General features: G+C 53.3%; 2 protein-coding genes across 2 annotated transcripts in view; one reads left to right on the top strand and one right to left on the bottom strand.

The window, feature by feature from the left end:
• Positions 13,053-14,549, top strand: PHLDA2 (pleckstrin homology like domain family A member 2). The gene is made up of 2 exons (XM_021402783.1): positions 13,053-13,601; positions 14,115-14,549. Exon 1 carries the CDS (start codon positions 13,195-13,197, stop codon positions 13,591-13,593), a length of 399 nt encoding a protein of 132 aa, XP_021258458.1. The 5' UTR covers positions 13,053-13,194; the 3' UTR covers positions 13,594-13,601; positions 14,115-14,549.
• SLC22A18 (solute carrier family 22 member 18) overlaps positions 14,524-15,302 on the bottom strand; it is a 53,469-nt gene continuing 52,690 nt past the window's right edge. Inside the window, exon 11 of the mRNA XM_021402782.1 lies at positions 14,524-15,274. Coding sequence (XP_021258457.1) covers positions 15,269-15,274 — 6 coding nt within the window. The 3' untranslated portion in view covers positions 14,524-15,268. The remainder of the gene's footprint in view (positions 15,275-15,302) is intronic.

Below are 15,302 nucleotides of genomic sequence, written 5' to 3' on the forward strand. Positions count from 1 at the left end.
AAGATGGGAAAGCAGTGGGAAAGCTGAGCTGGGCTTGGTTAAAGCAGCGTTAGTGCCAGTTGGGACAGCCCAGCAGGGAGCAGATCTTGTCAGAACCGAGCCTTGCCTTTACCATTGCTGATCTACCTGATAATGAGTGCTTAATAAACTCTCGTCTGTTTTCTGATTGTTATTTATAGACATAAGCTGCAGCTGAAAAGGAAAAAAAAAACGCTGTGTTTTCTGAAGACTGCCTGAAGCCAAATAAATTGTCGGGTTGTAGGCAAAATCAAAGCGGGAAGTTTGAAAAATAGGCGAGACCTAAAAACGTGAGTCTTCATCCATGCCTGCTAAGCATTGCAGCAACTCGATAGAGGAAATGGGTTCGGCCTGTGCAAGCACACTGGGTTGACTCAGTCTTAGTTTCAGCAGCTTCCGACCCAAGGAAATAAATGGCTCTCGAGGAAGGAAGCCTTGAAGGCACTGCACTGCCAACCAGGGCGGTTTCTTAGGGGGCTTTGGCACGGGGTTAGGGGCTCTGTGGGAACTCATGGCTGGGAGGACTGGGTGATGCTGTCTTGCAGGCCAATTTTGGTGAGTTCAGTTATCTGGGTTTGGCTACCACCTGGCTCGGCTTTGTGGTAGCTGGAAGAATTAAAATGCTCTCTGCAAGTTTCCACTCTCCTTACGAAACAAGCTTTTCCTGTTCTAAAATAAAGGAGGCTTAATAAATTCATTCTCAGGGAAACGTTGCCCTGATGGCAGCTCCAGGCCAGCGCGCTCTCCTGCAGGAAGCCGCCTCAGCATGGCCAGAGAACACGCAGGGAGAGGTCGGGCTGGTCGTGGCACAAGGAAATAGCTTGTTCCCTGCGAATTTAGTGATTCAGAAGGCCAGCTTGAGATGTCAGACATGCTCCGGCTGCCTGAAGTTACCCCGCATTAGCACATAACCTTATGAACTCGTGCTAGAGATCTGCGCCTTTTTCTGAAGCATCTCAGCTCGGTCCTTTTGGGAAAAGATTACAGCTCAGCGAGGGGCTGCTAGGAGGCAGCCTTTCCAGAGGAGCCTGTAAACACGAACTGTGGGCTGGGTGAGATGTGAGGCTTGCTTCTCCCCCACGTTACATTTCCCACAGCCTTGGGATTGCTGAACTTTGCCTGGTCCCATGGCCCTCAGTGCGCAGCTGCTGTAGGACATGAAGTTGGCCTCCTGCAGATCATCCCAACAAGCTGTTGCAAATGGCAAGGCTTTCTGTAAGATGTTAAAAAAAAAAAAAAAAAAGCTACGAAATTCTGCCACCTGCGCTTCTTCACTCTGCCTCTTCTGATGGATCTGTCTCTATGATTTCTGAAACAGAGCCGGGGAGGTGCTGCTTCCTGGCATCTGCCCAGCTCTGTTGCCATGGCGGTGACCCGTGTGCGGAGGTGCTGCTTTCCCAGGCAGCGTGGTCACACCACCCGCAGCGGGCAAGGCCCTTTCCTCATGTGCTCACGCTGTGCCCTAAATACCTCCCGCCTCTCACCGGCCGAGGACGGCAAGCGCTGTCAGCCACTCAGGTCTGACAAGCATTCAAAGCAAGGAACTAAATACCTGAATGAACCCCTCCGAGGCTGTGTGCTGTTAATGAAGCATCCTGTGAATGAAGGCTGAGCTGTTCGCCAAGTGCCAGCGTTGCCTGCAGACCGGTCCCCTCTCTGCCTGCTCACCTCGCCCTTACACAAGCGAGCCGCTCCACCCAGCCGCCTCGCTCTTGCACAAGCCTCATTACCCGCCGGGTTTTACCGTGGGAATCCAGACACCAACCCAGCTGAATGAAACCCGGTGAGCGCGGGCTCCCATTGGCAGCTCACACCATCCTTGCTGCTAACACCCTGCAAAAAGCCCAAATCCTGACACAAGTTTTCCTCTCTGGAAGGGGCTGTCTGCAGCAACGCTGTCGTCCCGCTGCTCACCCCTTCTCTGCCCCCAGTACCCATGGGTTGAGCACGACCGATACCGGAGCAGTCCCAGCTTAAAGGGCTGAAAGGAAGCGGGATGGAAAGGAATGTGCTCATTATGCAACATGACCCAAAGGAAAATAATACGTGTGATAATATTTTGCATTTGCTTGGGGCGGAAACTAAACAGAATGGCACGATGCTGGAAAGGACCATTGGTCTCTACTCTGTGTGAGCTGTTAAATGACCATCCTACAAAGCGAAAAGAAGTCTTTAGCAGTAAGGGTGGTGAGGCACTGGCACAGGTTGCCCAGGGAGGAGGTGGATGTCCTGTCCCTGGATACACTCGAGGTCAGACTGGATGGGGCTCTGAGCACCTGATCTAGTGTAGCTGTCCCTGTTCATTGCAGGGAATTGGACCAGATGGCCCTTAAGGGTCCCTTCCAACTCAAATGATCCTAAGATTCCATGGTTCTATGGAATCCAGCTGTTGCACGCTTGCCCAACTTTTAGGGGGAAAGGAGGGGTTCACTGCTGCGTTTTGGCCTTATTGGCCAAGAGAGGGAAGTTCACACTTGCAAGTAAAAACCTGAGCTCAGGAGAGCAGGAACACAAGTTGGCCACGTGCGCCCATCCACCAGCGTGCAGCCACTGTGTCGGGGAAAACCAGCGTGTGGGCTGAGAGAAAGGCTGCGAGATGTTCTCGCCTCCCTCTTTTTTTTTTTAATTTCACCCAATTATGTAGTCTTCCTTCTTCCTTTCACGCTCCTGGCTTAAGGCACATTTGAAAGTCTTTGATATGCCTGGACAGAAAGAGGAGGGGTGGGTGCAGAATTAGTGTCAGTGCCACGAACAGTGAAAACACCTCAAGTGGGAGATGGGCTATAACTTGTTGGGAGAGGCGGAAAGGTCGCACGGCGCTGCCGTGCACGAGTGAATAGTTCAAGGCATTTTGATGCAGAGAAAAACCAATTAAGTTATAACCACTGCTGACATTCCCCTGAGACGTTTCATCTCTCACCGCTTCAAAAAAGCAAGGAAAAACAAATTACGTCCTTTCAATCCCAGATTTATATAGGATGAATTGTTGCTTAGCCTATGAAAAGATCAAAAAGGAGATCTTTGAAAGAAAGATCGCCTACAAAGGATGCTGGACTATTATTACACCAAAAAAAAAAGGTTAATAAGCACAGTTTAAGTCAAAATGTAGACAAGCGCCGTGTGTGCAACAAAGTGCCAGCGAGAGCTGCTTTCTCAGGCATTTCACAGCTGGCAGTAGGAGGGTAAAGCACGGCGCTGGGGTTTTGGCTGAGTCTGCAGCTGTAAGCTTGGTGGAGCTCAGTAGGCTGCAAAGTACTGAGGCTGCAGGATGGATGGGAGCTCCTGCGCAAGCAAAAGGGGTGATGGAGGCAGGGGACAGGGTTGAGGCAGCATGTCACCTCCTGCTGTGGGCTCTGGAGGAGATCCCTCCGCAGAGGTGCCCGGTGCAGGGTGAGCATGGGGAGCAGAAGCACCCCACTTCTTTGGGGACTGAGTGGGACAGCTCAGCAAGGTGCCATTCCTGACGCCGAGCAGGGAAGGGGATGGCTGCACGGGCTTCGCTGGCCACGGCTTCGGAGCATCCCTCCTGCATCTGCAGGGACAGAGGGGGCAGAGGGGGAGGAAGAGGAGGAGGAGGAAAAAGATGATGATGAGGAGGAGGTGAGGCTGCCTGGCCTTTCTCCTCGACCACCCGGAGCTGCTTTCAAAGCGAGCCCCAGTGAAGCCGTGGGGTTGAGGCGAAGCAAACAGACGCTGTAATTGCGCTGCGCACTGTCTCATCTCCGCGGCGAGTTGCAAAATGTGCCGCCTACCTCCCTCATCAGCCAGCTTTAATTGGCTTTAATGAAGAGGTAATTAAGTGATTTCAATTTTTAATTAAAGGGGGCGGTGGGGTGGGGAGGGGGGCCGGCCCCCTGCGAGCGTGGCCCCGTGGCGATGCTGGGGAGTGCGGTGGGTGTTGGGGGGCTCCACCCAGCCCTGCTCAGGGGGTGCGGGGGGAGCGGATTGGAGCTGGCTGCCTCTGGACACGCCACTGGGGCTTTCGGATCCTGCCCCGGCGCCCCGGGCGAGCTGCGGTGTCAGAGGCAGAACATCAAAGGGGCAGCGAACGGCTGAGGGAAAAAAATCCCAACCAAAAATCCCTGCAGAGCCAAACCGATGCCTCCCCACACACGGCACAGCCCAGAAACATCTGGGTGAAACACGGGCTGGCTGCTGCTAGGGGAGGAGCTGCAGGCCTGCAGCGAATGATGCCCGCATGTCTCTCTCTGCCCCACACCACGTCATCGGGGCAGCTGGGAGGGTCTTGTGCCCCAACGGGAGGCATGAAGGCCTTATGGCCTCCTGCAGCCCCGAGCCCCGCACCCCTCCTCACTGGGCCTTGCAACCCAGGTCTCTCCTTCTTCCTGCAACTGGAGCTGCCTTGAGCAGCAGCACAACTAACCCCACAGCCAAGCGTTGCCCCCCACCTTGATTTTGGGGTTTTCCTTGCGCACACTCTATAGGCAATTTCTGTGGCTCCCCGCCAATGTGTCATGTCCCCTGCCCAGGCTGGTGGCTCCCTAGCATGGAGCTGGGGATGGTTACACATGGAAAAGTGAAAAATAAAAGGGGAGGAGGGGAAGGGAGAAGGATAAAAAAGAAAGGAAGCAAGGTCCAAAGTCTCTCTGTGCTTTCTGTGCAACGATTGATGCAGCTGCTCGGCAGATATAGCTGGGCCATATTGCAGGCTGTGTGCTTGCGAGGGCTGAGTCACGCTGTGCTGCTTGCCCAGCTGCGTGCCCGATGGGCCAGTGCGCTTCCTTGGGCCAAGAAGTGAAACCTGCTCCTTTTTTTTTTTTTTTCAAACAAAGCCCGAACGGAAGCAACGTGCGAGAGCTGGACCTGACCCAGCAGCCTCCACCCGCAGAGGGGTGGGGCGGATAAAAGCTCCCTGGCTTTCCTCTCCGCCTGTCACTGCCTCCCACAAAGCTCATCAGCCCCATGCCCCCATTTCCTATTGACTGCAGCCTCAGTGCTCGCTCTGAATTTGCTATGGCGGATGGACCAATGGGTTTGGCATCCTGTGCCCCACAGCTCACCAATCTCCTGGGCACCTGTCCACGGAAACGGGCACCTGCATCCTCATCCTGGGGCCCATCTTGGGACACCCAACACTATCACCCCATGTGGCCACCACAATGGTGCGACAGGTCCCAGGTTCCTGCGGTGGTGCTCCCTGAGTGTGCTCACAAAAATTAAGTGTTTCTGGGAGAAGACATGGCCTAGGAGCAGTCCAAGCACCTGGAAGTCATGTGGGTGAAGGTGCAGCTAAATAAAGGGACTTTTTCTTGGGATGAAATAACCTCCTCCCTCGGTGGTGCCACCGTGGTGTGGCCACAGTGACTCAGTGGGCACACATGACGTGGGAAGGTGTTTCTCCTCTGTGGCAACAAAACATACAGCGGGGGGATATACAGGAGAGGATTACTTTTTCCTGAATAATCATGGCATAATTGCCACTTGAGGGGGTATGTGGAGGGCTGCAGCAAAAAGTCCCAGAGGAAGGAGAAGCACTGAGTGGTGATAAGTGGCAAGTGAAGGCTGAAGTCCCTGAAAAAAGGGGATTTCTGGCAATAGGTGTGGCCCTTCCAGGCCTCTGGAGGGTAAGTGAAGGAGAAGCAGCTGAGTCACCACAGATAAGAGGCAGGCTCTTTCTCTTATCAGCTATGGGTGTACAGGCAGGGCTGGGCTGAGGGCTTGTCACTCTGCAAAGAAATGTGCTCACGGGGTGGCCAGACCCTAACACCCAGCATCAGGGACACCGTGCCGCCCACCCAGGGCAGTGGGACCAACCTGTGTTGCCATGGCCCCACAGGACACCGGGTTTCCCTGGACATTGACCAAGCTCAGCCCTTGCTGCTGATTGCTGGAAGTGCCAGGAGCCACATGGTGCTAATTGATGGGTGGTTAAATGAGTCCAGGGTGGCAGAGCTCCACCAAGCACCTGTGGCCATCACCACGTGTGGGAGATAATGCTCATCAAGAAGGGAAGGCCAGGATGGGATTAGGGACTGAGCCATTCTGGCAGTGGTAGGTGGGGAAAAAAGTGGAAGGAAGGAGATAGGCACAACTAAAGCTGGCACTTCTCCTGCCTCTATGCAGCTCTGCTCCTCAGGGTCTTGGGACACTGGCCGTGAAGCCCGCTGCCCTGGGCTGGTGGGGTTAGTGTCAGCAGCTTCAGCCTCGTTTGGCACTATTTCTGACAAATGAATGACTTGCTCACTCCTTCCATTTACTCCTTTCTGGCCACCTCTGAGCAGGACAAAGAAGCACACGTGTTTGTGGAGGGGTGCCCAGAACACCCTGTCCTACCCATGCTGGTACTTGCATCAAAAGCCACCACGTTTTAGCTCCGTGTCCCACCCGGCCACCCGCACCCTGCCACAGCCTTCGCCACTGCTGATGCAAGCCTGAGTGTTCACTTCTGGCGAAGGTTGTCCAATTATGGGAAATCCGTCCAGTTCCGTGACTTTGACTCTTGCCCCATTAAAGCTGAAGGAATGCCTGAGTCATCCCAACGCCTGCCAAGAGCCTTAACTCCTTTTTCTCCATCCGCAGTTTCCTTCCCAGCTCCAAGGCTCGGCAGCCAGTGGGACCGGCGCGTTGGCATTGCTCTCTGGTCTGAATAAACGCTCAGTACTTGCAGTGTTCAATAATAATAACAATAGTGACCTAACAATAATGTCAACAACATCATAATTAATAACCATAATTCATTTAATTGTTGAATATTAAAACCAAGGGATTTGCAGCATTTCATTCCCACCGTAGGAACCCCCCCGGTTACAGGGTCTCCAGAAAAGCTGGGATTAAACCCACCTCAGGGTGGGTAATCCTAGTTCAGTTCTGCTCTATGAGTCCTGCCCTCAAGGAAACCTCTTTTAAAGGAAGCTGGTAATTGGGTTTTAATGGCTAGGCTTTTATGACATTTGGCCCAGTGAGTTGGAGCACTCCGAGACTCAGCATTAAGAGCTTTTCAGGACATTGCACAGTTTGTGTGTTTAAAGCTGGTTTAAGGTGTCACTTTCTGGACCAGGTGGCAGATCCCATCCTGTCCACCCCACCTAGGCTACGTTTCCCCCCTATAACTCAGCTGTGTGAAATGAGGGCTGTGGGGAGCACAGTGCTTTCAACACAGCTCACCACAGCTTTCTGCAGCCCCCAGCACTGAGCCCACCCCAGCACAGTCCCAGAACCCCGGGCTGTGACATGCCCTGAGCTACCTCCTGCAAATATTTGTCAAGGTGGGGCTGGGTGTTCAAACACAAAAGGATCTGAGTAACAGACAGGAAGAAAAGGCAGATACAGCTTTCACAAGGTAGCTCCATCAGAAGCTATTAGCTGGGGAGGTGGGAAGCCAGCAGGCTATGCAGCTGGGCAGGTGAGCTTTGGGAAAGTCAAACAAAATCAGGGAAAGTACATATCACTGATGTTCCTTTTTCTTTTTCTCCCATGGCACAGGCTGCCCAGAGAAGCTGTGGATGCCTCATCCCTGGAGGCACTCAAGGCCAGGCTGGATAGGGCCCTGGGCAGCCTGAGCTGGTGGGAGGCAGCCCTGCCCACAGCAGGGGTTGGGGCTGGGTGGGCTTTGAGCTCCTTTCCAACCCAAGCTATTCTGCGTTTCTATGATTTTCTTGAAGCCACTGAAGCTGATGCATGGAGAGCATATATAACTATATATGAGAAAGAGAGATTGCTGGCAGCGATGCGCTTGAGATTTTGGTTTGGGATCACTCCTCAGCCTGGCTGGAGATGGGAAACAACCCAAATCTTGGTGGTAACATGACCTCACAGTCCTCCCCCTGCCTCACATTTGCTGATGTTTTGATTAGGCAATCTGGCAACCGATTTCAGTGTTTACCCGTAAAGTTTACTCACTGCTGATTCAAAAAAAAAAAAAAAAAAAAAAAAGCCAAAAAACGGAGCAAAGCGAAAAGCACAGCCGGGATGATGCGCGGAGCACAGAGCTCCCTCCATGAGTGGGACAGCTGGGAGGGGACTTGGGGCACACACCACACTGGGACGTGACATGTGGTGGCGGTGAGGATGTCCCACTCGCACACAGCCGTCAGCGCTGGCCGTGCTGAAGGGCCCAGGAGCACGTCTCACCCTTCCTCATCTCCGCCATGGGGTTTGCAGTGATGTTTGTCACGTCCATACGTCCTCAGCGTGTCGATGGGGGCTGTGGGTGGAACAGCAGGGACCTGCGGGGAAAAGGGACACACTCGGGGTTGTTTCAGCACATTTGCTTGGCCAATGAGTTCGGCGTTTTTACAATTGTCTCTACACCAGAGAATAAATTTGTAATACACAACAGATCATGTAGTCCCTGACAGGATGACCTTCTCCTCCCGGATTATACACTCACACCTGCTGCTAGGTCAGCCCAGCACCTCTCCTTCCAAATGGTGGCCAGAGGATGGCTTTGAGAGAGCCGGTGCCACTCACGGCTATTGGCCCATGCCACCCACAGGATTTCCAACGAGAAGCATCTCTACACATAGATAAAAACTGGCAGAGGTGACTCAAAGCCACTTTACGGGCTGCAGAAAAGGGGCAGGGTGCCTGGAGCGATGACCTCCAGTTCACTGGATTGCTGGAAGGCCTGGCTCTTCGTGATCTCCAGTATTATCAGTGCAGCACAGCAGGGTAATAAAAGGCGAGCTGACGGCACGACGGGCAGCTGCAGCCTGAATGGCACCGTGTGGGACCGCTGCAGACTTAGTGTGTGGAGAGCACGTCAATGTCAATCGGGGCTGAGGTCTCCAACATTTATTACCGTTGCTGCAAAATAAAGATCGCCCAAATATTTACACTGCCAGGACGGGCTTTGAGAATGTCCCGTCATTTTAAAATCGTGAGCTGTAGCCTGAAGCATCTCCTGGGCTTACTAGATGACCAAACGTTCAGAGTGCTCCAGTAAATGACATGTATTTCTGGGCAAGCCACCAGTGTTCCCACGTCCTCAACCATTTTGGCTCTCATTGAAGGGGAAGCACTGGGTTACAGCCCGTCCCACGGCAGCCAGGGCTGTGTGCTAACCTACTGGCACAGGTTAATACCACAAGGTATTCAGGTCCCACATGGGATAAGACCCATGGATATGGACCTTATATGGTGGGATCCATGCAATAAGACCGGTGCTCAAGAGACCAGGAAAAGTGAGGCTCTTTTTAGATCTTTTTGCTCTTGTACTCAGAATAAACACCAACGTGATATCCAGGCTTGCAGAATGTGCTCCACGCAGGGTCACAGAATCATAGCCATTAAAGTTGGAAAGGACCACTAAGAACATCAAGTCCAACCCCCAACCCATCCCCCCCATGTCCACTGAGCCACGTCCTTCAGTGCCACATCTCCACGGTTCTTGAACACCTCCAGGGATGGTGACTCCACCAGCTCCCTGGGCAGCCTGTGCCGGTGCCTCACTACTCTCCGAGAAGAAATTTCCCCTACTATCCAACCTGAACCTCTCCTGGCGCAACTTGAGGCCGAGACCTCTCATCCTATCACTAGCTACCCAGTGGGTCATGGCTGGGGAGACAACTTCTGGGCAGAAGCAAATACACACACGTCTGTAACCGCTGCATTGACCCAGCGTGCCTGTGTGGGTTCAGTGCTCATGCCCTTGTATGGCTGCAGTGCTGGGAGCCTGGTGAAGGACCAGCTTCCTGGAGATGACTCCTTCTGCCCCTGGCCCCTCGCGATGCTTTCATGACTGTGTGCAGCAGTTTACAGCGCACAGCGGCAACACACTGAGTCAGTGGGATGAAACATGTTCAAGCTGCTTAGGAAAAAGGAGTCTTAGTCAGATAAATATTAGTAAATTGAGCAACTGGGGCTACGTGATATTGCTGATTAATACATGGCTTGCGTACGGCATGAAAAACTCTCACAGATTGAGGAAAGATGCTTCCGCTGCTGCCCTTGTTTAAGTTAGCCCCAAACCAGCAGAAAAGCTCCAGCCCTGCTGCATTGCATGTGCTGTAATCATTAAACAAACAGCCTTGGTGGCCTCCATCTGTCTTGTCGAGACCTTCCTAAGTGAGGTGCCCCAGGAAAAGAGCATCTGCCCCTGCCTCGCCCGGCTCTGCCCTGAGACCTGAGCTGTTCTGCCTGGGTCACAGGCTGGGGCCGATGGCACTGCTTGGGCCAGGATGTTTGTAAGGGCGGAGGACGAGAAGAAACCAAAACCCTAAATTTCCCCATCTGCTTGAGGAATACTCACATCAAATTATATACATACATATATATATGTGCATAAAGGAATATAAAAATGTGAAAAAAAATAGAAGAAAGGTATATGTGAAAAGCATGACAAAATGCTGTTCCTGGCAGCTGCTTCTCCAGTTCCACCCTCCCAGTTTGCAGCTATTCTGCGTGTTGTTCTTTTTAATCCAAGATTTCAAGGGACCTGATGCTCACTAATCTATTGCCATGGGTGCCCGTGGGTACAGCCGCCCTCTGACACAAACGATGAAACTCGGAAGGCAGCAGTTTACGAGGCAAGAGCGTATGTTTCCCCATTACTAATCGACTTCAGCTGGCAGGATTACAGCCTCAAGCCTGTAAGCAGGCTTTTCTTCTCCTACAGATGTCAGGTTTAAAGGAAAGGAAATCATTATTATTAAAAAAAAAAAAAAAAAAAAAGGTCATATGGCCTCAATTATCCACTTCCTGCTGCGGAGGGGTAATGCTGGTTGAATTGGCGGTCCTTGCCCAGCACAGAGCCATGGCAGGGAATGCACACATTGCTAGGATCACATCAGCTAAATAGCAACGGGAAAAATAACATTACAGCAGTGGAAACGCTGATAGCACGCAGGGTGTGAGTAAGGGGTGATGTGTCTGGCGGGAGCCCCGCGTGCCCAGGAGGAGATGCTGGGCTGGGCTGGGTTGGGCTGAATGCATCACTACCACCCACTGGAGACCCCATTGCAGGGTGCATGAGGAAAGCTGCAGAGGAGATAAATCACCATCTCCTGGTTTTAAAAAAATATATTTTTCATTTTTCTTGGTGCGAGCCCCAAATGCAGTGTTCTTCTCGGCCCCTCCCGTGGAGATGCTGCGCTGTCACCATGACTCGCGTAACTAAGGCAACGCGCTTTTGCCAGCGGGAGGATACACACACCCAAAAACTGAAATCCTGACCAAAATCCCTGTTCTGGAGCATGCACTGCACCATGACACAGAGCAGCAGGGCCTCTCATGGGCTGGGAGAGGGGTGCTGCAGAGGGAGGCGGCAGCACCCTGCTGGGCTCTGTAGGCGGGAGTCGGATGCGGATGCTGCTTCGGTTCTGTTTTATTCTAGGAAGGGACACCCACGTGTAGTCAAACTGCGCTTGGGAACATCACACTTGTCCCAGATTCCGGTGCCAAGGGCTGTTAACTCCTCGTCAATTCCTCACCCGATTCATTAACTCAATTTATTTTAAAGGCAGTGCAGACACTTTTCTCCTTTTCCTAAGCTGAGCTGCCTGGTTTGGGGGCAGTCGGTGTCCCCATTGCTTTGCTTTAAGACCAGTTCTGTGCAATTTTTGCATGGCCACAATGCCAATGATAGAGAATTATTGTATGTTAATGCACTGGGCTTTCCTTTTCTGTGGTTATCCGTGTAGCAAGCCTTATCTATGTGGAAAGAAGTAGAGTTCTTATAGTGGACATACATTCAAAACCAGGACTGGTGCTGCAAGAACCCATTTTTTATCTACACTTTGAGCGTTCTTTTTTCCCCCAACAACCTATTACTTTTTCCTAGCAGTGCTCTGAGTGTTCAGTGCTAAGACACGCTGACGGCCGTGGCAGCACAGATTCTGCACTTCTCAGCGTGATGGATCAGTGCAGATCACTTTGATGAACGCCAAAGCAGGAAGACAAACCCCAAAGGGGGCTGCTGACCCCCACCCGCAGGTGTGAGCCTCACTGAAAAGCAGATTTTGCTTTGCACAGACCGTTTGAAGCAAGGTGTGCACAGACATGCCGCATCCCGCAGCCTTCCAGACCGGGGGCCTTCCTGCAGCTGTTCCTTGTACCTCTCTTTTTTTTCTGCCAGGTTGCTCTGTTTGAAGTGGTGTCCCATTTCCTGTGCACAAAGACCCTTCCCTGCTGCATTTTGGAGCCGTTTTTAGAATAATATAATAATAATAATGAAAACTCAGCTTAGGCTCTAGCTCTGTTCATACCTGCTTCAGATACCTCATTCTTACGGGGTCTTTTGGGCAGGAATTTTGACGATTCAGTGGCCAGAGCAGCATTTGTCCAGATAATGTCAACCTGGACCGTTCCCTTGCTGAAAGGAAAAGCTAAATCTTGCTAAAATTAGATAAATTGGCTGCTGTTGGCTATCATGCTGGATCAGGTGAACCAGCATTGTAAAGAGTGGCAAAATCAGTGGTGCGCAGAGGAAGGGACGCCAGATCTGATGGGTGCCACCTCCTGATGCTGTGGCTTTCCCAGATGGCCCCGTGGCAATGGGCAGTGGCTGGAATCCTAGGAAACCACGGAGCTGACCCTGGGAAGAGGGAGTGGGTCAAGGGGAAGAAAATGGGGTAAACGCAGTGACTGTGGAGAACAGTGAGAACGATAAGGGTGGGCAGTGCTGGTGCAGAGCCGGGTAGGTGGGGCACCCCACGGAGGCAATGAGGGAAGGCTTCGTGGTGATGCTGCATCGATTTGCAGCTGAAAGTGAGCGGGCTTGGCCAGGACCCAAATTAGAGGCTGGGGTCCAAATCGGGCGCCTGTAGGGCTCTTGGGGCGGGGGGAGACGGCGGTGGGGCTGAGCACGCTTCGGGGAGGAGACGAGCAGCAAGGCGGGGTCCATCACAGCCACCCCATCCCCACCACGGAAACGCAACGGGGACACAGAATCGGAGGCACCGCGACGTCGGGATCCCACGCAGCAACACAGGTCGGGCCCCGCCCCTGCGTGGGTCCCAGCCCGGCAGGGCGGAGCGGCGCGGAGCGGAGCACACCGCGGCCGGGGGAGGGCGGGAGGCGGAGCGGCGAGGGGGCGGCGGGCGGGCTCCCGGGGGAGGCACCGGAAGGCGCCCGGCGCTGAATCATTGCAATAAATTGGTCCCGGCGCGGCCAGACTCAGTCATCGCCGCTCGAGACGCAGTGGGAGCCACGCAGCCCGGGGAGCAGGAGCCGGGAGGGAACGAGGGAAGGACGGAAGGAAGGGACGAGGGAGAGAGGATGAAGATGCAAGCCGAGGTGATCCGCGAGGGCGAGCTAGAGAAGCGGAGCGACAGCCTTTTCCAGCTGTGGAAGAAGAAGCTGGTGGTACTCACCAAGGACAGCCTCAGCCTTTTCCCCGACGGGCACAAGCGGGCCAAGGGCAAGGAGCTGGGCTTCGGCTCCATCCTCAAGGTGGACTGCGTGGAGCGCACGGGCAAGTACATCTACTTCACCATCGTCACCAAGGACCGCAAGGAGATTGACTTTCGGTGCCCGGACCAAAGCTGCTGGAACGCCTCCATCACCATGGCCCTCATCGACTTCCAGAACAAGAGGGCCATCCAGGACTTCAAGAGCCGGCAGGAGATGGAGCAGGCGGCGGGCACCCAGGAGCGGAGGCTGGCCCGGGCGCCCTGAGCCCCCAGGTGAGCCCACACCCCCACTCCTCCCACCCTTAACAAATCCACAGAGATACCTCCAACCCCCCCGCACACCAGCCCTTACCTCTGTATCCCCTGCACGCCGTGCTTTGGGGAGAGATGGTGCCAAAGCGTGGCAATGGGGTTCCCACGGCCGCTCCCCACGTTTCCCAGCGCAGCGCCGGGTGCCGCACCCTGAGCGCAGCATGTGCTCTGCCTGCAGCTCTTGTGCCCGACTCCTGGGGCTCACTCACCCTTCCCGAACCCAGTGCTAGGAATTCCGAGTGGGAGACGGGCACAGTGCTGGGGATTCTGAGTGGTAGCCAGACACGTGCCAGTGGCAGAGAGTTATCGGCGTAGGAAGTGGCACTCAACAGCGCTTTCCTTGCCGAACGCCCTGTAGAGACACCGCAAATGCTGCGATGAGTGCCGAGTGCTTCCTCTCCCTTCAGAGCCCTTCATTTTTGTTTTTCCCCTGCCCCTTCATTTAACTAACCTGCTTCTTCTTGCTGCCTTCAGAGCATACCGCTGGATGGTAAACCAGAGCAAGTGTCTTGGACTGAAAAGGGACAGGGTACCAATGAAGGAAAGCGCGGAAGATAGCTGGGAGCAGCTTGGTTTTCTCCAGGCCTGTGGAGGCTGCTGAGCAAAGAGCCCCGGGCTTTGCCTGAGATGCATTTTGAAAAAGAAAAACCAAAGACTTTCATACGGGACTTGCAGCGAAGCGCCCACGTGCTTTGGGTGGCGCGGCTTCCTGAACGGTTATCTTCTATTTATGAGACGCGAGGAAGATTCAACACTGACTGGTGGTGTTCGACACAATTTAAATTATTTGTAGTATCTATATTTGTATTTATTTTGATGAATGTCTTTCAGCAGTTATCGGTCTTAATATTGCTTTTGCATTAATATGTCCATTCCAAATAAATTACTTGAAAGGTTCACTTTTTATTACTACACGCGGTGGTGCAGTGGCTTTGTGGGTGCTGTTTGTGGTGCGTTGGCTGTAAGGCAGTGGTGGGATCACCACTTTGGGGGCTTGGATGGGGCTGTGGGGTGAAGAAGCTCCTGGTAATCCCTCTGCAGGGGAGAGCATGGAGGAAAAGTGCATTGAGGGCCAGTTCTGGCCAGTGAGGGAATACAGGAGCCTCCCATGTGGTTGGTCAGGGCTTTTTTGGAGTGTTTTCTCAGGTAATTGAGTAACGGCAGCTAAAGATGGCACAAGAACTCGCCGCAACTATACCGTGTTCTGCCTGCTGGCGTTTGCCCCCAGCTCTACATAAAACAAAGTGCCTGGGAAGGAGTGAGGTGCTCTTGTCCCGCAGTCCAAGAAGCGGTGCTCTTTTGGAAAGGGGAACACAACCTGTTGAAGTTTCGTCTCATGAGGCTCAGTGCCTGCTAACCAACCTGTACTCCCTCGAGAGCATCCGTCAGTGCTCGGCTCCATTGGCATTCAGGGCTGCAAAGTGCTCTCTGCAAATGCTCCCAGCTTGGTAACCCCCTTTAGGTAACTTCTTCCCTCTGCTATCAGTTAATTCTTGCCTGGGACTTTATAATGGAGGCAGCTGCAAGGTATTTAGTTATGAGCAGCCTGCAGTGAGCAGGAGGGGCTCAGTGTAGGGTTGTGCCTCCAGCACAAGAATGCCAGAGGACACACAAAAACATTGCTTGCTTTATTCCTGTGGAAAAAAAAAAGAAAGAGGCAGC

Source organism: Numida meleagris, chromosome 6 (assembly GCF_002078875.1).
Source record: "Numida meleagris isolate 19003 breed g44 Domestic line chromosome 6, NumMel1.0, whole genome shotgun sequence".
Lineage (NCBI taxonomy): Eukaryota > Metazoa > Chordata > Aves > Galliformes > Numididae > Numida > Numida meleagris.